At 43.2% G+C, this 22500-nt stretch overlaps 1 protein-coding gene across 1 annotated transcript in view; it reads left to right on the top strand.

The window, feature by feature from the left end:
* Window positions 1-16858, top strand: part of LOC108441979 (ubiquitin-conjugating enzyme E2 E2-like) — a 95004-nt gene extending 78146 nt beyond the window's left edge. The window contains exons 5-6 of the mRNA XM_037541599.1: window positions 5362-5509; window positions 16099-16858. Coding sequence (XP_037397496.1) covers window positions 5362-5509; window positions 16099-16196 — 246 coding nt within the window. The 3' untranslated portion in view covers window positions 16197-16858. The remainder of the gene's footprint in view (window positions 1-5361; window positions 5510-16098) is intronic.
* The last annotated feature ends 5642 nt before the right edge of the window (window positions 16859-22500 follow it).

Genomic DNA, 22500 nt, shown 5'->3' with positions numbered 1-22500 from the left:
AACTTTCTAAATAGACGGTCTTTGCTTTGGGCTAAAATCATGCCTCTCTGCTCCCACTCACATACTCTGGCTCTTTCGCAACAGCTTTTATGCGCTTCTGTTCAGGCTCCCCTGCTGGGCTCGCCTCTGAACAGTTTTAACTCTTGCTTTATACAAGCTCATGTGCTGTTTGGTTGAAGGCTCCCTGTTGAGCTGGTCTTGTCGCAGAGTTATTAACTACACTCTGGGGGAAAAACAATGAGGTTGTGGGGCACCTCGCTCTCTGCGTTATCTTATGGTCCTCAGAAAAGTGTGTTTTAATTGTTTCATTATTTAGTGCTTTCACACATGCCTGTTAAATGTTATTGCCAGTTTTTTCAGTGATTTTTTGAGACATTACAGAATTAAAGGAACTGGCAAAACGGTTATTAATGTATATAGATATTTGAAGTGGTCTTAGCCCGGAAAAGAATGGCATGCCCACTCCAGGTAAGGGGAAAGGACTTGGCCCAGGTGGAAGAGTTTAAGTATCTTGGAGTCTTGTTCACGAGTGTTGGGAAGAGGGATCGTGAGAGGAGCTCGGAGGAGCTCGGAGTAGAGCTGCTACTCCTCTGCATTGAGAGGAGCCAGCTGAGGTGGTTCGGGAATCTGATCCGGATGCTTCCTGGACAACTCCCGGTGGGAGTGTACCAGGCGCAGCCTACCGTGACAAGACCCCGGGGTCATCCTAGAACCCGCTGGAGGGATTATATCTCCAAGTTGGCCTGGGAGCGGCTTGGGGTCCCCGGGAATGACCTGGAGGAAGTTGTGGGGGGACAGGGTCCCACTGTTTTGCGATCTGTGTTGCAGAGTTGAGCAAAACATACATTCAAACTTTTTTCTTTCATTCATTCATCATCTTTAACCCCTTAATCCAGACAGGGTTGTGGTAGCAGTTTGGAGAGCAGAGAATCCCACACGACCCTGTCCCCCACAACTTCCTAGAGCTCATTCCAAGGGACCCCGAGCCAATCCCAAGCCATCTTGGAGATGTAATCCCTCCAGCGGGTTTCAGGGATGACCCCGGGGTCTCATCCCAGTGGGCCATGGCTCGTGAACCCCCACCGGGAGGCACCGCTAGGGTGCATCCGGATCAGATACCCAAACTACCTCAACTGGCTCCTCTCACTATGGAGGAGTGGCATCTCTACTCTGAGCTCCTCACCCTGTCAGTAGAGTGTAGCAGCCACCCTGTGAAGAGGCTCATTTCTGCCGCTTGTATTCGTGATCTCATTATTTCCATCAATACCCACAGCTCATGACCACAGGGGAGGGTCGTGATGTAGACCGACCATTAAACAGAGTGCTTTGCCTTATGGCTCAGCTCCCTCTTCACTACTACAGTCCGGTACAGTGACCGCATTACTGCTGCTGCCTGTCCCAGCCTGCGGCCGATCTCACCCTCCCTCTTCCCATCACTGGTGAACAAGACCCGAGATATTGAACTCCCCGTCCTGAGGAAGATCCTCTCCCTTTACCTGGAGTGGGCATGCCATCCTGTTCTAGGCTAAGACCATGGACTCAGACTTGGAGGTGCTGATCTGCGTTCCTTTTTTCAAACGATTTGTGTTTTAATGAAAAATGTGATGATTTTCTGTGTGAACAGCTGTTCAAAGCTGTGTTTGCTGGTCATGTTCTGCCTGTGTTTTTTAGTTCTGCTCAAAATTAGCTAAAATTATCACCACCGAAACAGTCACTACCGAAACGGTCAGTTCATACAGGCTCCCGAGTGACGCAACCGCCGAAGCGTTGGCTCGGTCATCAGGAGATCGCGAGTTCGATCCCTGGTGATGCTGCAGCCGTCCGTAGCCGGGAGTCCAAGAGAGCACAATTGGCCTCGTTCTCTCTGGGTGGGTAGGGTGCCCCCCCCCATCATTCAACGAGATGCTAGTCAGTGCAGGCGTCCGTCAGCTGACGTAACAGATCTGGCGGTTGGCACTTTCCTCCAAGCGCGTTTGGCCGTCCCGTGACGTTGCGTGAGCGACAGTTTGAAAGGAAGCGGTGGCTGGTTTCACAGGTCTCGGAGGAAGCCTGTGATGCCTACACCCTCCTAGTATTGGTATTATTGTGTGACTGCTGGAGTCCTAAGTAGTGGGTGGAATTGGAAACTACTAAATTGGGGAGAAAATCGGGTAAAAAAAAAAAAAAGTTAGTTAGTCAGTTAATACTCTATTGAGTTATTTGAGTCACTGAACACTGACCAGCTGGATTCCCCTCTGTTTCATTCCAAAGCGTGACAGAGTTATTTTTACAGCTCTTAGCTGAACTCACAGCAGCTGGAAGAGCATTCGTTCAGTAGCCTGAGGGCACGTGTTGGCTCCAGCTCTCCATCTTCTCAACCAGAACTGCTCCCTTTGCTTCCTTCCTTCTCAGCTCACTGAAGCCGCTTTCACATCAGAAGCGATGTGGCATGCGTGGTAACCTGGAACCGCTCCTCGAGAACTGTTTGGTGCGGTTACTGTGTCTGGTGTTAAATGGGCTTGAAAGAGTGAGGAAAACACAAGGGTGGTGTGATGAAGGCGATAGATGAAATCAAAGGTCAGAGGAAATAGAAGTGTTGAGTGTGGTATTAAGCAATGTCATGAAGCACCGTTAGCCATACACACTTAAAAAGGATGGTTCTTCAAGGGTTCTCTATAGAACCATGAACGCTCAAAGAACTCTTTACCTTTACTCTTAACTCTTTACTTTAAAGGGTCCTTAGCATCATGAAAGTGTTCTTCAGATTGATGGTGAGAACCTTTTTGAAAATGGTGCTGTTGAGCACCAAAAAGGGTTCTTCTGTTGTGAAGATGTCAAGCCTCTGACCCTAAAAAAAACCCTTTTTGGCTCTACGTAGAACCATTTTCTTTAATGAAGAACCCTTGAAGAATCATTAAGTGTGTGGACTATTTTCATTTGCTTGCCAGTGTCAGATCTTTTGAAGGTGGGTATCACGCAAAGTTTTCAGTTTCAGTACTAATACCAACACCGACACCTCAACGTCTTTTTTTTCTTTCAAATTAGCCCTCTGAGATACGCTTAAAACTTTTATGTGGTTTTATGTTCCAAAAACATGATCATTTTCCAACCTCTGTTGATCCCTCAGAACAAGACAGACTCATTTGTTGCTGTGCATGCAAATGACCTCAATTCTGATTGGCTGTCCTGTATTTCAGCTCATTTAAAAAAGCAGAAACACTCAAACACTCCTTTATAGCATGAACGTGAATGGGTGGGACTAAACTAATCTAGACTGATGTATGTAAATTCAAATCTGTTTGTGCAGCTCAGTTTCCAATAAATGGACTGTGTGCACTGAGGAGCGACTTAAACCTCAACATTGTTTATATACTACATCAGTGTAACGTTGTGGAGCAATGAGGAGGCGGACGCATGTGCAAAGACAAGCGAGATTTATTATGGGCAAATCCATACTCGGGGTCAAGACGGTCCAGGGTCAGGTAGCCAACACGGAGAGATTGGGGTAGAGACATGATAAACAACACAGAATAAACAAACAATCCAAGACGAAGACCAAACACCTCAAACAATACTAACACCAGTAAACAACTAGGGAAAAACACAGGGTTTAAATACAGAGACAATGAGGGGGTTAATAAGACACAGGTGGATACAATAAAGGGGCAGGGTCTGGAAACAAGGGGGCAGGACCAGGAAGAAAAACAAAGAAACACATGGACCAGACCAAAACCAAAACAAAAGCGCATGACTGGACATGGAGGAGTGGGAGGGGCCTGTCGTGACGATCAGAAATTTTGGTTTGGTCCTGATGTTGTAGTCTTCTCGGCAAATACGTACGCAGCTTAAATTAATGAATGGATTTGAATAGATTAACATATCTTGATACATCAGTTTCATTAGTATAACAGAAATCCATGAATTGAAATTTGCAACTTGGTGTTTATTTTTCTGGACTGCAAAGCGAACGGTCTGTTTGAGGCCTTGAACACACACACACACACACACACACACACACACACACACATTTTCTTACTGTGTAAAACACTTTTACATCAGAAAAAGTGAGGAAAATTCAGTTTTCCCTGATATGAGCCTTTTAAATTGATCTCTTCCCGTCATTGGTGTGGTGTTTACTTGTCGTGGCTCATAAAGCAGCCTGTAATCCCAGTTTGGAGACCCTGTGCACATCATAGAGGCTTTAGGGCTGTACGTTTATATTTAAGTCAGGTCCTGTATGGTGTCGAGTGCCGCTGGGGAAGGTTGCTTGACTTTCTGAAGCGCCTTTTATCTCTGTTTCATGAATGAGGGGGAGGTTAAAGGGCAACCCAGTGATGTTTTGTTTTCACTTCTCTCTGTCTGTCGCTCTCTCACCACCCTTCCCCCTTCCTACACACACACACACACACACACACACACTAATGACCTTGGGTTGCTCTTCTTGTTTGTTGTGTCTAATGATTTTGGGTGAAGGGTAGTGGAGGAGGCCTGTCTTTAGTTTTGTTAAATATTTAAACATGCTATTGGATTTGCTCCTGAACGAGAGTCAGCTGTAGACCCCGCAGTTAAATCCCCAATGAGGATGTTGTTGTACGTAAATGACATGACACTAAGTAGTATTTCTGGTCCTCTTGTGGAGATATTGGGCATTTTATTTCTTGCAAATCTTAGACACACAGGCTGTGGTTAGAAAAAATCTGTTTGCATCCAGTCAGAAATAAAATCTTAATGAGGTTTCAGGTAGAAGCAGAGCGTACCACTGGGTTTTCTATATTTCTCTACAATGTAGTGGTTGAGATGTAAACAGAGTGATTCAGAGTGGTTTGGTGTGAAATGATTGGTTGTAGAGACTCTTGTGTCTTTACAGTGGTGGTGATGGGAACCAGAGGTCACCATGACTACAACGCAAATAGTCATTTTGTTTACTATCCAGAACCGCCAGTCAACCTACACGTGTCGTTTTAGTTCTTATATGTAATGTTATTGGGAAATTATGGTCAATCAGAAAAAATATGTTTGCCTTAAAACACTCTGCAGGTGCCTCTACACCATTCATTCATTTTAAAAACAATATTTTAGTCCAAAAGCCTCCAAAAACTGTCATAACACTGATTCAGGCATCAGGCAGTGAATTCATAACCATTTCATGTAGTATCTTTCTGTGAGGAGCTTTTAGAGGTGGACGTTTGGTTCCTATCACCACCACTGTGAACAGTTCTGATTCGGTATATTTATCTACAGCAGAGCATTTCACACCGAACTCTGAGTGACTTTGTTTACATTATAACCATTTAATTATGCGGTTTATTCAGGCATTTAATTAACGAAACTGTGGTGGTTTGTGCTTTAAGCCGAAAGCTAAAGATGCGTTTGGTCTTCCAGGTGACGTTCCGTACGAGAATCTACCACTGCAACATCAACAGTCAGGGAGTGATCTGTCTGGACATCCTGAAGGACAACTGGAGCCCAGCCCTCACCATCTCCAAGGTGCTGCTGTCCATCTGCTCCCTCCTCACAGACTGCAACCCTGGTAAGACTCGCCACTGTGCTACAGTTAAAACTCATAAAACTGTCAAATAGTTCAGGCCTTAAAGGAAAGAATCCTTTAGGTGCCACAAGTCAGTCAGACGTGCTCTTGTGTTGAGATGTTCCTGATGTAGATACTGATAAGGACGATGGACGGAGACTCCTTTATAGCAGATGCAGCTTGGTTTCCACATAAGTGTGGACTGAGGAGTGAATTGTATGGTTTGAGCAATATTTATACACAACATCAGATATTTAGATTTTCTGTGATCTGGGGAAATGACCCTAATACTGCAGAGCTTTATTGAACTGGCATTCTGGCAAACTGCATTCAGTTCAAGCCTCAAGTCCAGACCAACTGATCTGCCAGTGTTATTGGCAGAAAAGTTTTGCAGTTTAATTTAGCTTTTAATTTAATTTAAACTAATCAATGAATTTGCATATGTTAACATATTGATGCATCGTTTTTGGCAATATAACAAAAATCCATGAATTTAAAATTTTCAGATTAGTTTTTATATATGGACTGTATATATAATACATATCACTGTTGGAAGAAAACCTCATATCTCCAAAACTTTACAGGAGAAAGAAGAAAACATAATTTACTTTTAATGTAAGGCAGTGGAACCAGAGTTATTTTCAAGTAATTTTAGGCGCTTTCTTTTGGTCCAATCATGAAATTTGCATACAATATAAAGAGCAACAGCTGTTTTCAAATTGTCAAAAACCGAAAAACGACAAAAATGGAGATAAAAGTTTGTTTTTCAACAGCAGCGACATCATTTATATATATATATATATATATATATATATATATATATATATATATATATATATATATATATATATATATATATAATGGTGACAGCGCTATAGCCTTTTAATGAGCATGTTAGCAGTGTATGGATGTGTATTAGTAAGTATATTTTTCTCATACAACTACGATGCAAAATCTATGGTGCACAGGTTACCAGGCTGGTATACACAGAGTCATGCACTACATCTAAAAAGAATTTTAAAAGGAAAAAAAACTGCATGACGCTCACGTCTGAGTCAGAGTCCGAGTCACTAATGTTGAAGTGGAAGTCAAGTCACAAGTCGATTTTCATCAAATTCATCGAAGTCATCAAATTCGTCACTCGAGTCCGACTCGAGTCAGTCATTTGACTGACTGGAGTCCACACCTCTGCGTGGAGGAAAACTGGAGTGTCATTTTTAGGAGGACGCAGTGTTTTGTGGAACACACAGTCAGTTTCCGAGACAGGCCGACACCACAGCTGGGAGTAACTCGTTCAGGTAACAGTGTTCAAAAGCACAGCGACAGCTTTCAGCACGAGGGCTGTTATCACACTGTGATCTTCAGCAGTCGCATTAACGCACCCTGTCAAAGCCCGATGGAGGTGGAGGTGGTTCAGCAGGATCAAAGCATAAAAATCTTTAATCTGGCTGACTCTACAGTGGAAAACCAGCATCTCCTCCCTGTTTGTGTGGTGTAATGAAAACCGGAGTGGACGTGGGGGAGCAGTCGTGGTAGAAACATGACTGGTTTTTGGAAGCTTGTTAACTGTAAATACAGTAAACGTTTCTATAAAGGCTTCTCTGATTCTGCTGTAGTCCTCTTACGGTGTGTAAAAGGCTGAGTTGTCAGTGCAGTAGCCTCCAGAGTCTTAGGGCAGTGCGATGTGGACTGTAATTTAAAATTACAGTCTGCATTATTGTAGACTGTACTGCACTATAAAAGGTGGGAGTATAAAGTTACATACAAAACTATGGGCATCCTTCACGAAGAACAAACATTGTGCTCAGTTGCTTTTTATTTGCTGAATTTCTGAATTTAACATATTGGTGTATAGATATTTAATATATTGATCTGTAGGCATGTGTGTGTGTGTGTGTGTGTGTGTGTGTGTGTGTGTATATGTATGTATGTATGTATATATATATATATATATATATATATATATATATATATATATATATATATATATATATATATATAGGAAAAATAAAACATATAATGTACCCTGTGTGAAAGCTACAGCACGTTTATATTTTACATTTTATTTTTTTTATTTTTTACAATTTGCTAAATAAATAGAATAGAAGGCCCAGTCCCATTTCACCCCTCGCCCCTACCACTGAGCCCTTACCCCTCCGTTTTGTGCGTTCACGTCTAGGGGTAGGGTGTCCCGATGCTTGCTGAGATAGAGGGGTTGGGCGAAGTTTTGGGGCTGCATGGCCCTCCAAACTGAGGTTTTTCAGAGGCTCCAAACAGAGATATGAGAAAAAAAGAAAAACTGGCAAGATGCCGAACAAAAGACCAGAGAAACCCACAAACATGAGAATTTTCTCTGTTAAATTACAGTAACCACTGTTTTATCTTAGTTTAACGTCGTTTCAGTGGATTATTGTCGTTTTTCTTCATAACAAGCATAAAAATTCACTAATAGTATTCTAATGTTTCGGTAGCTAGCTGGCTAACTTTCCCATTCCACCTTAAATAATCCAGCAGTTCTGACGCCTGAAGCGGCAGAATGTAACTGCTGCACCATTTAAGGTGGAACGGGAAAACTCGAACAAGAATCTGGAGAACATCTGACTTCAGCTTCATATCACTGAAGAATTAGGGGGGGGTGATAATAAATAACTGCCCCCCTCTTTGAAGGCGTATGATCCCTAAATGTAACTAAAGCCCAGCAGTGAGGAGCTGAACTTTCCCCTCCTCTGCTGTCCCTGCAGACGGGCAGGGTCGCCTACAGAGCGGCGCTAGTAGCTGTTAATGAAGAGATGCTCTGTTTATTTGAGGGTCTCATTTCAAAGGGAAGATCTCAACCACTGCCCTGTAGCTCAGCTCTAAGGGGTGAGGGTGACACTCAAAAACAAGGGATAGGGGTAAAAAGGAGAAATGGGACCGGGCCTTTCCTGTTAAGGATGTGTTCACTTATTTTCATTTAGAAAATCAACAAGACGTCATTTGACGGGGGGAGTTCAAACTTTTGAGTGGTTAGGTTCACCTTCATGACTGATCACTGTCTGTGGAGTTTATGGGCCGTGAAAGTCATAAATAACTAAAGAAACGCTGTAGGACAGCAACGCTGGTGTAGTGATGGACATAAGATGCAGCCAGATGGATTACCGTTTGGACGCACGACTGGAAAAGCTTTTGGTGCAAATGGTCATTTAGTTTGTGTAACCATGGCAGTGACGCTGGTGTGGAGAACCTGAATTAATAGTTGATTAGAACAGAACTAGGAAGTATATTTATGCAGAGGCAATTACTCTGAAGACGTCTCCTGTAGCCTCATTTGGAGAGAAGCGGAAACTGAAACTGGTAGTTGCTTAATGACTGTCCCACTCCATTAACTGTTAGGGCTAAAGTTACAGTGAAAACCACTAATTGGCGCCTCAGAATCTTTAATCGCCTCACTATCTGGTCTTGTGCTGCCCACAGATTGCAGCCCTGGTGAAATAAATCACAGATAACGCGCTATTTTTCATTGTTCTCACTCAGGCCATGGGGAAAAACGAGTGATCAGCTGTAGCAAACGTGAGGCGTCTGTCATATTTCCTGATGCTGAGTGGTTGCTGGGCTGTTGCTAGATGATGTGCTATGGTATTTTAGGTGGTTGATAGGTTTTGCTAGGGATTTACTTGACGGTTGCTATAGTGTTTCAGGTGGTTGCTAGGGTGTGGCTATGCAGTTGCTATGGCATCCCCGATGATTGCTATGTTGTTACTAGACTAGGCTGGTGCTAGATGATGTGCTATGGTATTTTAGGTGGTTGATAGGTTTTGCTAGGGATTTACTTGACGGTTGCTATAGTGTTTCAGGTGGTTGCTAGGGTGTGGCTATGCAGTTGCTATGGCATCCCCGATGATTGCTATGTTGTTACTAGACTAGGCTGGTGCTAGATGATGTGCTATGGTATTTTAGGTGGTTGATAGGTTTTGCTAGGGATTTACGTGACTGTTGCTATAGTGTTTCAGGTGGTTGCTAGGGTGTGGCTACGCAGTTGCTATGGCATCCCCGATGATTGCTATGTTGTTACTAGACTAGGCTGGTGCTTGATGATGTGCTATGGTATTTTAGGTGGTTGATATCATATGGTCATCATATGTTCCCACAGGTTCTTGAAGACGGAATCTATTATCTGCCAAGTATAACTGTTGTGTCTCATCATAAGCCAGAACAAGGCCTTTGACTCCGCTGTGTGTAAACAAAGATGTAAGCAAACCATAACGAGCTTTGAAATATTGTTCATTGTCTCGCTCGCTGTTGGTTCCTGCAGTCAGATCAGAGCCTGAATTCAGAGCGCTGGTTCTTAGCTTCAGAGCTCAGTCTGTGAAAGAAAGGGAACATGCCCCCCCCCCCCACCCCTTCCTCCTGTTCTTTCAGAGAATTCAGTGCTGGGACTCACGCTTTGCCCTGAAATCCCTGATTTGTGGCTTTAATCTGTATTATGACTCCAGAAAGTCTTCGGCTGATTTGGAATGTAAATACTTTGGTACATACCTTGCAAACCTGTCTGGCCGGTTTGTGGATGGTTGAAGTCAGAAAAGAGAACATGCAGAGTTTTTGCTGATGCTGTAGACCAGCGTTGCTTCTGCAGTACCGCATATGGTTTCATTCATATTCTCTCTGAATGCGCTCTGTGTTTTCAGTGGTAAACAGTTTTTGACTCACTGCATGCAGAAATCTCATTATATTGGTCACACTGGCTGCATAGGCGCCTATAGAAGCTCATTACAGGTACACACTTAAAAATGATGACTCTTCAAGGGTTCTTTAGTAAAGAAAATGGTTCTGTATGGAACCATGTACGCAAATGAACCCATCATGAAGGGGTTCTTCAGATTGATGGAGAATGTGTTGTAGATGGTCCTATGTTGAACCTTTTGTGAAGAGGTTCTGTATAACACAAAAAATGGGTTCTGCTATTTTATGATGTCAGGTTTGTCACAGCAGAAGAACCCTGTTCACGTAGAACCCTTTTCAAAAAGTTTCTATATGGAACAGTTTACAGTGCATTGTGATGCGAAGAACCCTTTGATCATGCACAGGGTTCTTTGAAAGTTCATGGTCCTAATGTAGAACCATTTTCTTCACTAAAGAACCCTTGAGGAACCGTCATTTTTAAGTGTGTAGAAAGGCTGTTTCTGGCAGTAGTGTGTCAAGACTTTGACTTAGTATCTCACAGTAATGACTTTTTTTTTTTTTTTTCCCCAACATATTGGCTTAAAACTACAGTCTGTTTCTACACTAACTGATGATTTTATCAGCTCCACTTACTGTATAGCTGCACTCTGTAGTTCTACAGTTACAGACTGTAGTCCATCTGTTTCTCTGATACTCTGTTAGCCTGTCCTTCAGTGGTCAGGACCCCCATGGACCCTCACAGAGCAGGTACTGTTTGGGTGGTGGGTCATTTGATATTTGGAAAATATAACGATATTAAACTTTCTTGATATCGCCCAGACTGTGGCTCATCTGTTGACACATAATGTGCTATCCATCCTCTAACCCTTTATTACTCAGTGTCTGAAGCAGCGGTCTCTGTGGTGAGTGTCTGACCACAGCTGACCAACGATGAATGGGGCAGAGGGCAGCTGACAAGGCCTGCATGCTGATTATTACAGTCATAGTCTGTAATTGCACATCATGCAGTGGACCTATAAGGGAGACGGAGCTTAGTGGTCAGCAAGTGGAAGCACACATGTTATAAAGCTAGAGGCATCGCAGAGTCATACACACTTTGAAAAGATGGTGCTGTATATAAATGTACCCATTTCTTCAAGGGTTCTTAAGTGAAGAAAATAGTTCTATGCAGAACCATGAACACCCACAGAACCCTCTGCATGATTAAAGGGTTCTTTTGCATTGTGAAAGTGTTCTTCAGGTTGGTGGAAAACGAGTTTTATATGGTTCTATACATAACGTTTTTGAAAAGGGTTCTGTATAACGCCAAAAATGGTTCTTGTGTTGTTGCAGAACTGACATCACAACAATAGAAGAACACTTTTTGGTGCTATATATATATATATATATATATATATATATATATATATATATATATATATATATATATATATATATATATATATATAAGCCTTTTCAATAAAGGTTCTATGAAGAACCATCTACAGCACATTCTGCGTGAATCTACAGAACGCTTTCACCATGCAAAGTGCCCTTTAATCATGCAGAGGGTCCTTTAGGTGTTCGTGGTTCTGCATAGAACTATTTTCTTTACTAAAGAACCCTTGAAGAACCATCTTTCTAAGTGCGTAGAGGAGCTTTATTACTTTTGTTAATTTTCCTTCGCATCATGTAAGGGTTCTTCAGATTGATGGAGAATGTGTTTTTAATGGCTCTATACAGAACCGTTTTGAAAGCACCAAAAAGGGTTCTTCTGTTGCTACAGGCTTGACATTATAACAATAAAAGAAAGAATTTTGGTTTTCAAAAAAAGGTTCTATGTGGAACCATCTACAGTGCGATTTCCATCAATCTGAAGAAACATTTCATGATGCAAAAGGACACTGAAATCATGCACAGGGTTCTTTGAACCGTTTATGGTTCTACGTAGAACCGTTTTCTTTACTCAAGAACCCTTGAGGAACCATCCTTTTGAAGAGTGTAGCTCAGAAACCCAGGAGAACAGTCAATATTTGATCCTAATGACAGTCACTGGCAGCTGAAGGCACAGATTAGTTCGGTCAGCATCAGCAGGCTTGATGAGAACCAGCGAATTCCACACTTGCTGCGCAGCGCATTGGCCGCGTTGTTCTTCTCGCCGCCTCAAAATGATTGTTTTTAGATGAGCAACTTGTGGCAATCTGTGTAAATAAAGATCAGCTTCCCCTCTGGCTGCTAATCGATATGTGACCGAGAGGACGGCTGCGGAAACACGCCGTTAATGATGGCTAACTGGCTCGCTTCCAGCATCAAGCATTAGAGCAGGAGGCAAATTAGTCCCATCTCGTCCCGGCCTCCAAATGAGACGAGAAGATGGCTCCTGGCACCGTTTCTACTGTTTGCTGGCAGCCTTGTAGGCATGAGCATCCCAATGGGAAGAAATCCACAAGCATCAGAGCATCAGAGGCACCGTAACAATGATTAGTTTTTAGCTGAATGTGCAGCCAGTGGCCTTGTAGCATAATAGGAGCCATCTCCTGCTGCTCGGTCCTGCTGGAATCATATCGTAGAGGTTATTTAGAGCCGTAAAGAGCAGTTCCTCCCCCATAGGTGCTATAATAGTGAAGCATGAGGACAGCCTGAAAAACAAACACATTTTTTTTATACCTTGTAAGGACATAGGGTCATAGACACGTCCCGTATATAAGCACCAATATGTAATAATAACATGCCCCTCTGGATTGCACATGTGGAGGTACCACTGTGTAATAATGTCTCATATGTATTATATATACAGTACTGTGGGAAAGTCACCCCCTTATTTATTCAGTCCCTGGTCAAAACGGCTATTTAATGTAAGTTATTCATTTTACAGCATCAGGAAAAAGCAGAAAATACATATTTAACAGAAAAAAATACACATTTAACATAAAAAAATACATATTTAACAGGAAAAAATACATATTTAACATAAAAAAATACATATTTAACAGGAAAAAATACATATTTAACATAAAAAATACAAATTTAACAGCCTCAACAACTAAGCATAATATATTTGTTTAGAATATGTTGGAATTCATGTTTCCCTGAATGAACCGCAGCTCCCCAGTGCTGGCAGCACTCATGCAGCTCCAGGCCATGATGCTACCACCACCATGCTTGACTGTAGGCAAGAGACAGTTGTCTTGGTTCTCCTCACCAGGGCGTCACCAAACATGTTATACACCATCTGAGCCAAACAAGTTTATCTTGGTTTATCTATCTTGTCAGACCACAGGACATGGTTCCAGTAATCCATGTTCTTGGGTTGTTTGTCTTCAGCAGTCTGTTTCCATGCTTGGTTGTGCGTCGGCTTCAGAAGAGGCTTCATTCTGGGACGACAGCCATGCAGACTGAGTTGATGCATTGTGCGGCGTACAGGCTGACCTCCCACTTCTTCAACCTCTGCAGCAATGCTGGCAGCACTCATGCTTCTATATTGTATTTTTTAAGCCAACCTCTGGATGGCACTTGTGGACTCAACTTCTTTGGTCAACCCTGGCGAGGCCTGTTCCGAGTGGAACCTGTCCTGGAAAACTGCGGTATGACCTTGCTATAGCTCAGTTTCAGGGTGTTGGCAGTCTTCTTGTAGCCTAGGGCGTCTTTGTGGAGAGCAAAGATTCTATTCCTCACATCCTCAGAGAGTTCTTGGCCATGAGGTGCTATGTTGAATTGTACTCAACATTATCATGTTGTCAGAACAAAAGCTTGTGTCTACAAGGTGAAAACGTTACAGAAGAAGGAAAAACATACTTTATTTTTAATGTAAGTAGAACCAGGTCTTTTTCCAAGTTTTTCTGGGTCGTTTCTTTTGGTCCGTTCATCATGAAATTTACACACAATGTAACAGGCATTTTCAGGTTGTCAAAATTGACACATGTATCACTATATTACATATAGGGCATATTACTATTACATATAGTTACCCATAAATGTAATACATGTGATGCATAATTATCATATACGGATACTTGCCTGTCATTGCTGGCTCTATATCTCCATTTCTATAATCGTGTAATAAAGAATCTCCCATACTCAAGGCATCTATATATAATGAAAAATGTATGATCCTGTTTTTCAAACCTTTTCCCAGGAGTTAAAAAAGCCACGGTTTTTGCATCCTATATTAAAATGAGGATTTGTTTTACATGATCAGGACTATTTTGTTGATCCTGACGTTGTAGGTTTTTCTCTAGTTGCCGCATACAGTCCTGAAAATGTAGGTAAACAAACACACGCAGTGTTAAAGCCAATTTCACAGCAGTGCCGGTTTTAAGACTGAGCTCACCGTTTCTGCGTCTCACTCTCTCAGCCGTTTCTCCGTCCGGCGCGGGCTCTTTGCCGCAGGGTTGAATTGGAATGTCCGCCCCTCCCCCCGCGCTCTGCGCCCGTCCCCCTGAAGGTGCTATTCACGCAGGAAAGATCAATGAGACACAGCTCATTAAGGGGGGGCCGGGGCGCAATGACAGTTAATTAACCCTCACAGGCCTTTTCATTTCCCCGTCACACGTACACGGGCGCTCACGGCGCACAATCATCCTCGAACACCTCGGCGTGCTGCTCAGGAGCCGTGTCCTCTGACCCCCGTACAGATCGGCTCCGCGCCTGCACCACTCCCCGGTCCCTCGACGGCTGATCTCGGGTCAGCTTTGATTTTGACGTGGCAGCGGTCGGCGGCGCATTTGGCCGAGGGAAGGCGATCTCACAGTGCTGATGAAAAGGCTCTCTCACAGTGTGGGGCTTGTTTGCCCAAACTCTTCAGGATGACCCCAAGCATCTCCATGAGCTCTCAGCCGAAGGGGAAGCTAAAATAGCTTGACCTTGGCCCCTCTTAACCCACAGGCTGGAGGATGGAAAAAGACATTAAAAATTCCGTTCCCGGCATATTGCTGTTTTTCCCAAGTGACGTGAACCTCGTGTTTCATTAACGTTGCGAGTTTAAAAATCAGCCTGAACTTCGTGGAGTTTATTGTGAGCTTTGGCTCCGACGTGCTCGAGGTTTTTGTTATACAGGCTTGTGGCGGATTTCCTAGGTCCAGATTAAGTCTAAAATCAGATTAAATAAGATTTCCTATGGAGATTTACCATCAGCATCCCCGCATAGTCTGAGACTAGGCTTAATCTGGCTTTTAGAGACTGCGGCATCATGCTTTCAGCAGTGAAATACACTGTACAGACGTCTTAGCAGTTGTTTACTGTAATATACAGTTGTGTGCAAAAGTTTAGGCACCCCAGGTCACGTGAGAGTAAGTTGATACACCCTCTACAGCAGGGCAGTCATTCTCAAGCATTTTCAACGGCCATATTAATCAATCTCACCAAATCTGCAGGCCACCTGTGTTTTTTTATTTTCTTTTTACTTAACATGCAACACACACTAACACACCACCGCCACGTCAGTGTTACTGCAATGCTGAGAATGATCCACCACCCAAATAGCACCTGCTCTGTGAGGGTCCATGGGGGTCCTGACCACTGAAGAACAGGGTAACAGAGTATCAGAGAAACAGATGGACTACAGTCTGTAACTGTAGAACTACAGAGTGCAGCTATACAGTAAGTGGAGCTGATAAAGTGGACAATGAGCATAAAAACAAGGAGGTGGTCAGGACGTTACACCTGTGTGTGTGTGGTCAGGACGTTACGTGTGTGTGTGTGTGTGTGTGTGTGTGTGTGTATGTGTATATATATATATATATAGTAACAAGTAACAAACTAAACTTTAATTCTCTTCATGTTGCTTCTTTTGCTGCACTGTGAATTTCTTTTTTGTATATTTTGAATAAACTAAAGTTTACATAAACAAAAGTTGTAGCAAATTGTTAAGCATTTTTAATACGGCCCTTTAGGTGATTGACTTTGTCCCCCTGGTCTAATGGCTAACGGTGTTGTCTCTTCTCCCTTTTTCACAGCTGACCCTCTGGTGGGGAGCATTGCCACACAGTACCTGACCAACAGAGCAGAGCACGACAGGATAGCCAAACAGTGGACCAAGCGCTACGCCACATAGACCCTCCCTTGCCCCCCGCCGTCCCTCCTGCGACCCTTCGAAGCACACCTGGCCCTCACTCCAGATGTTCCCCCGCCAGCCCCAGCCCCAGCCCCGCCCCGCCCCTGACGACGAACTGTCCTTTGTTTCTTGTTGACTTGAAAGCTTTTTTATACAGTGTATGTATACTAAGAGCAGATCGGGATTGTACTTTTTCCAATGCGTTGAATGTTGGCATGGTCATCAAAAGCTTTATTATTATTTGTAATGTTTAGACTGTTCTTATTACTGTTCTACTGATCTGCATTATTAAGGAATGGGTGGAGTGCGCCCGGTGGTTTTCTTCTGGATCTTTGTGCATTTCCTTCAACCTGGGCGCAGAAGACGAAGACCAGGCAGTGATCACTGATATTTTTTCATGAACTTTTTTTTTTCTTTTATGTCTGATTGATGTTTTAACTCCAGTTTTGTTTTTTGTTTTTTTCCCTTCGAGTTGTTAATGTGGAACACTATGGCACTGGCCCGTTCATCTCGAGACGCCCCGTACCAGTTCAGTATATCAGCTGGCCTGCTGCTCGCCACATGCGGCTCTGGCTGTTTGTTGTAAAATGCACATTGTGAGGGAAAACTCAATCGATACTCTGTTTAGTACCTGAGTGAATAAATGACGTGTTGAGCCGAAATGAGGTTTGGTTACTGGTGTTTGTTTAGTTCTGACTGACCGTGAATAATGTTTTTAACGTTTTGTCTTTCTGTTTTTTTCCGAGCACATAGATTAGCTGTTAACCAGACTCCCAGTTTAGTGAAAGGTCCTTCTTGTGTGAGAGTTTGGGACTAATGTTTTCCGTTCACTTGTGCAAGTGCAGTTTCTTTGGTGACCTGAATTCAAATATTGTCCAAAAGCATCTGTTCAGCTTTTAAAAGATCACCCATTGCTGACACAGCTTGTTCTGGAGTAGCCATACATGAGCCTAAGGTCACATTGCCCAGTGCTAACCAGCTGTGGAGCAGTGGAACTGCATTCTCTGGAATGATGGAGCTCCATCCAGCAACTCAGCCACAAAGTGGTCGGCCACATAAAATGACAGAGCGTCGCCAAAATTCTGCAGTCAATCACTACAGACCTCCAAACTTCATGTGGCCTTCAGATCAGCTCAAGAACAGCGTAGAGAGCTTCATGGAATGGGTTTCCATGGCCAAGCAGATGCATCCCAATATAATACCCCCAAATTTGTGGGAACAGTTTGGGGACGGCCCCTTCCTGCTCCAACATGACTGCGCACCAGTGCATAAAGCAGGTCCATAAAGACGTGGATGAGCCAATTTGGTGTGGAAGAACTTGACTGGCCTGCACAGAGTCCTGACCTCAACCCCATAGAACACCTTTGGGATGAATTAGAGCGGAGACTGTGAGCCAGGCCTTCTCGTCCAACATCAGTGTCTGACCTCACAAATGTGCTTCTGGAAGAACGGTCAGAAATTCCCATAAACAATCCTAACCCTCGTGGAAAGCCTTCCCAGAAGAGTTGAAGCTGTTATAGCTGCAAAGAGTGGGCGGACATCATATTAAACCCCATGGATTAAGAATGGGATGTCACTCAATTTCATATGCGTGTGAAGCCAGACGAGCAAATACTTTTGGCAGTGTAGTGTGTGTGTGTGTGTGTGTGTGTGTGTGTGTGTGTGTTTGCACACACATCACAATCAATGGCACCAATGAAGATTCCACGGTTTCTTTGAGCTCTAAATCCCCCATCATCATAAACTCGAAATCAGCGTCACAACTCGCCCGTCGCAGCCAGTCGTGACACTGTTGGGTCTTTTTCAGGCATGTACATCAGAGACTAGCATGCATTTTATACATTAAATTAAGCCCAACAGTGACATAGACCCTATGAGTTACATTTAAAGGTTCACTCTGGCTAAGATAATAAAGTTTAACCATCACTGCTCTGTAAATGTGCCTAATCGCCTCCTTCATTGGTCTCACGATAGCCTAGAAGGTGAGATTTTCCAGTTTATGAACTAGAACCATCAAGAAAGCGTACAACGTTGTGAATTCTGTCAAACCGATGAGGCTGAGAGGCGACAGGCTGCATAACAAATACCAGGTTTTAGGCCGGAATTCCCCTTTAACCTCTATAAATATTAGTGCTAACCAAATATTAGAATCCATTAAAAATGACAATCAAAATCTGTTTTTGTTACAAAAAAAAAAAAAAAAAAAGGTTCTTCAACGGTTCTTTATTAAAGAGAGTGGTTCTGTAAAAAAACCCTTCTTGCATTAATGGTTCTCTGCATGGTGAAATGGTTCTTCAGATTGATGGAGAGTGTGTGTGTGTGTGTGTGTGTGTATCTATATAGAAGACTTTTGAAAATGGTTTTATACAGCACCAAAAAAATTTTCTATTGCTACAAGCTTGACATTGTTATAATAAAAGAACCCTTGTTGGTACTATATAGAACCATATACACACTCTCCATCAATCTGAAGAACAATTTCACCGTGCAAAGAACCATTTAAGCATCTAAAGGGTCCTATACAGGACTCATGGTTCTAAATAGAACCATGTCTAAAGCTATAGCTGCTTTTCTCGCATCTCTGACAGGAAACCTTTCTGCAAAAGAAAAACGTCTCTCAACGTTCAGCTTTTTACGAGGCTGAAGTCGCTTCTCATTCACCAGCATCTAGTTTGAATTGCTCTGTTCCACCGTAAATGGCGCCAGAATGTAATTGCTGCACCATTTAAGGTGGAACAGGAAAATTCAAACGAGAATCTGGCGAATGAGAAATTCACTTCGGCTTCGAATTCAGCTTAATCTTCGCTGCAGAGTAAACGTGTCAGGAAACCAGCTGGAGTGATTATAAATGCAAATAAGTCTCCAAATTATCACTGTTCGTCTTAAATCTCTCTCTTTGCTGTTTCTTAGCTGCTAGCTGGGCGAGACTGTTCAAAACACAGATATAAAAAAAAGTTGGTAAGGGCTTCAGGAGCTGAACAGAAGGCCTTACATGTTAGATTAACTACAATGGCAGCATTATCAGCCAATCACGTTTTGATTTCTAATGGGTGGGGCCAATTGTCACCCTAGTTCAGGGTTCGGCGGCCCAAATGTTGAGAAGAGGCACCAGAATGTAAGTGCTGCATCATTTAAGGTGGACCGGGAAAATGAAAAAGAGAATCTGGCGAATGAGAAGCGACTTCATCCTCGCAACTTTTTAGTGTTTGAGAGTTTCTTGTTGCAGATTAAACGTATCAGGAAACCAGTTGGACTGATTATAATCACAAATAAGTACATTAATCTCCAAATTATCATTGTTCGTCTTAAATCTCTCTCTTTGCCTTTCCATTAGCTACTAGGTAGTCAAGACTGTTGTCTGCGTTGCTATGGTGACCAGCAGTCTGCGCTGATCTTCAGGGTTAAAGGGTGAATCAGCAGCTATACATTAACTCCAGCGTTTAAGACCATTTACTGTTAAACTGTGTTGAAGGATCAGCAGAGCTTTATTTTACTGTAGAGGAGGATTATTTTATTATTACTTACTAATCTGATTCAGCTGTGGAGCCGCAACAGGGCAGTAAGAGCCGCATGTTGCCGACCCCTGATCTTATCTAAAGCTTGTGATACAGATGGGTTGATTTGTCTTTAAAGGCATTTTTAAGGGCTTTGATTGCTGGTGGGCTGCTGCAGAGAAAACAGCCTCACTGAGAGCCTGTGGAGATGAACAGTGATGTTTATTCAGACGTGTACAGAGTGATTCAGCTTCTTCTCCCGTTTCTTGTGTACTGTTTTAAGGGGGAACTCCACCGACATAACAGACTTTCACTTTAATGGTTGAGATGTAAACAGAGTCGTTCAGAGCGGTTTGGTGTGAAACGCTCCATTCTAGAGAAACTAAGGCAGAATTGCTCACAGTGGTGGTGATAGGAACCAGACGTCCACCTCTAAAAGCTCCCTCACAGAAAGTTCCTACATGAAATGGTTATGAATTCACTGACTAAGACATTGTATTTGTGATTAAACGTTATTTAACCATCATCAATATTCTGTATAAACACTCTGAAGACTCATGTGGGTTCTCTGGTGGTTCTGGATCGCAAATAAAACTGCTATATTTGTGTTGTAGTCATGGTGACCCCTGGTTCCTATCACCACCACTGTAAAGACATCCACCAATATTACAAAATCTCTGCATAATTAAATGGTTATGATGTAAGCAAGTCATTCAGAGCTGTTTGGTGTGAAATGCTCTGTTCTAGAGAAACTTACTGAGTTGGTAAGTGGTGGTGATAGGAACCAGACGTCCACCTCTAAAAGCTCCCTCTCAGAAAGATACTACATGAAATGGTTGTGAATATCTGGCCTTGTGATAGATCTGAGAAGGTTTGGGTCTAAAACAGTGTTAAATCTATTCATGACACACACCAGGACACGTTGGGGCCAAACAGCCCCCAAACATTTTTTGCTATTTGACCTCCATCATCATTCCGGATGAAGCTCAGAAGACTCACGTGGGTTCACTGGTGGCTCTGGATGGTAAATAAAATGACTATATCTGTGTTGTAGTCATGGCGACCCCTGGTTCCCATCAACACCACTGTAAAGGAATCTGAGTCCCTATGATCAACTAATTCACGCCAAACCGCTCTCAGTGTTCACATTTCAACCACTGAATTATGCAGAAATTTTGAAACAAACGGTTCCTCTTAACGTGCTGTTTATCTGCTGGGGACAGTTTTGGTGTCCACCAGGTCTTGCAGGTGATTGGTAAGAGTCCCAGCTTCTCTGTGGCTTTTGTTTCTTTGAGCTTGATGCAAGTGGATTATCTCATATCTAATCTCAGAAACATCTGAGAAAATGAAGAACTTTTACTAAATGGGCGCTTTGCCTGGAGAATAAACGAATACCTTCGCACCGGGCTGTAAAGCAGAGACGTTGCGTGGCATGTTGCTGTCGTCTTGCCTGGGTGCTTCATCAAGCCAGACGGCCTTCGCTGTGAACCATAAACAGACTGCCTCTCTTCGCCTGCAATCATCCTACCCAGCGTTCTTCGTACGGCCTCGCGTAATGCGAGCAGACAGAGAGACAGGCAGGAAGTAAATGTGTGTGCATGTGCAAGAGAGTGGAAAGCCCTTGAAACCCATCCTGTTACACATGCAAAGAACTTTGATGGTGGAGGGGGAGGGGTGCCTTTAGACTAGTGGTCGAAATGTGGGTAAGTGGGGCAATTCCTGCTGTGGGCCCTGAGGCTAGGGGGTGGGGGAGAACCCTTATACTCACCCCCAACCCCGCAGCACGTGCATCCCGGAGCTTATATGGTCCAAATCTTACATTTTGTCCCTGAGGTTATGACATTTGTGTGGTTTCGCGTACCAAAAAATGGTCATAATTCACTGCTACAGGGCCTGTATTTATCCGTAAAGAAGCTGTTATTACTGTGCCTTTAAGACTGATATATGTAAATGACCTCTATTCTGATTGGCTGCCCTGTATCGTTCCTCATTTTTAAAGCAGACCTGGCGGAAACATGTAACTTGTTATAGCTTCAGCACAGATAGGCCTGAACTAAACTACTGAACACTGAATAGTCGTGTTTATGTAAATGTGTTATTTTTAGTGACATCACAAACATTTATTTCAAAATTGAGGCGGTGAATTTATTGTTTTGAAAAGGGAGCTTTCCTTACTTGAACACACAGGTCATGCTCTGATTCAACAGACCACAGGATGGTCCAAATAGATGCTATTTACAAAGCGAGCGTGATCTGCCCATCTCATTTTATTAATACATCTGCCTTCACACGTTGCAGCAGCACGCAGTGAAAGTGCTGAGGGTGAATCAGCCAGCGCATTGTGTTTACCCACTGTCAACCAGGAAACAGACTCCATTTATCTCACTAAATCCCTTTCCCCAGCTCTTATGTAGCCAAATACCAGCCGCAGTAGACATGAGTGAGGCTGTAGTGGAGCGAGCAGCTTTGCTCTTCGAAGCAGGGCCTCAAGGACTTCAGCTGATGTACACTGTAAGAGATTCTGAGCAGCTCCAACACAATTCAAACTTAAGCTACCGGCCCACACAAGTCTACAGCAACGTGGGAGCTTAAGTAAATTACAGCCCACCGTGCAATGTGTCTGTGGCAATGATGAACCAAAGACAGGAGCATATTTATCAGGGTCTGCTGGCCGACTCTGCCTGACGGTCTGTGGCCGCGTGTGTAGACGCGGTGACCCCTGGTTCCTATCGCCGCCACTGTGGAGACATCAGAGCGGGAAGATTCTTAACAACTGATTGTTTCACACCAAAGTACTCTGAATGACTTTG

This window comes from Pygocentrus nattereri, chromosome 1 (assembly GCF_015220715.1).
Source record: "Pygocentrus nattereri isolate fPygNat1 chromosome 1, fPygNat1.pri, whole genome shotgun sequence".
Classification (NCBI taxonomy): Eukaryota; Metazoa; Chordata; class Actinopteri; order Characiformes; family Serrasalmidae; genus Pygocentrus; species Pygocentrus nattereri.
Note: the sequence above shows the minus strand (reverse complement) of the source record. Positions and strands in the feature narration are given on the sequence as shown.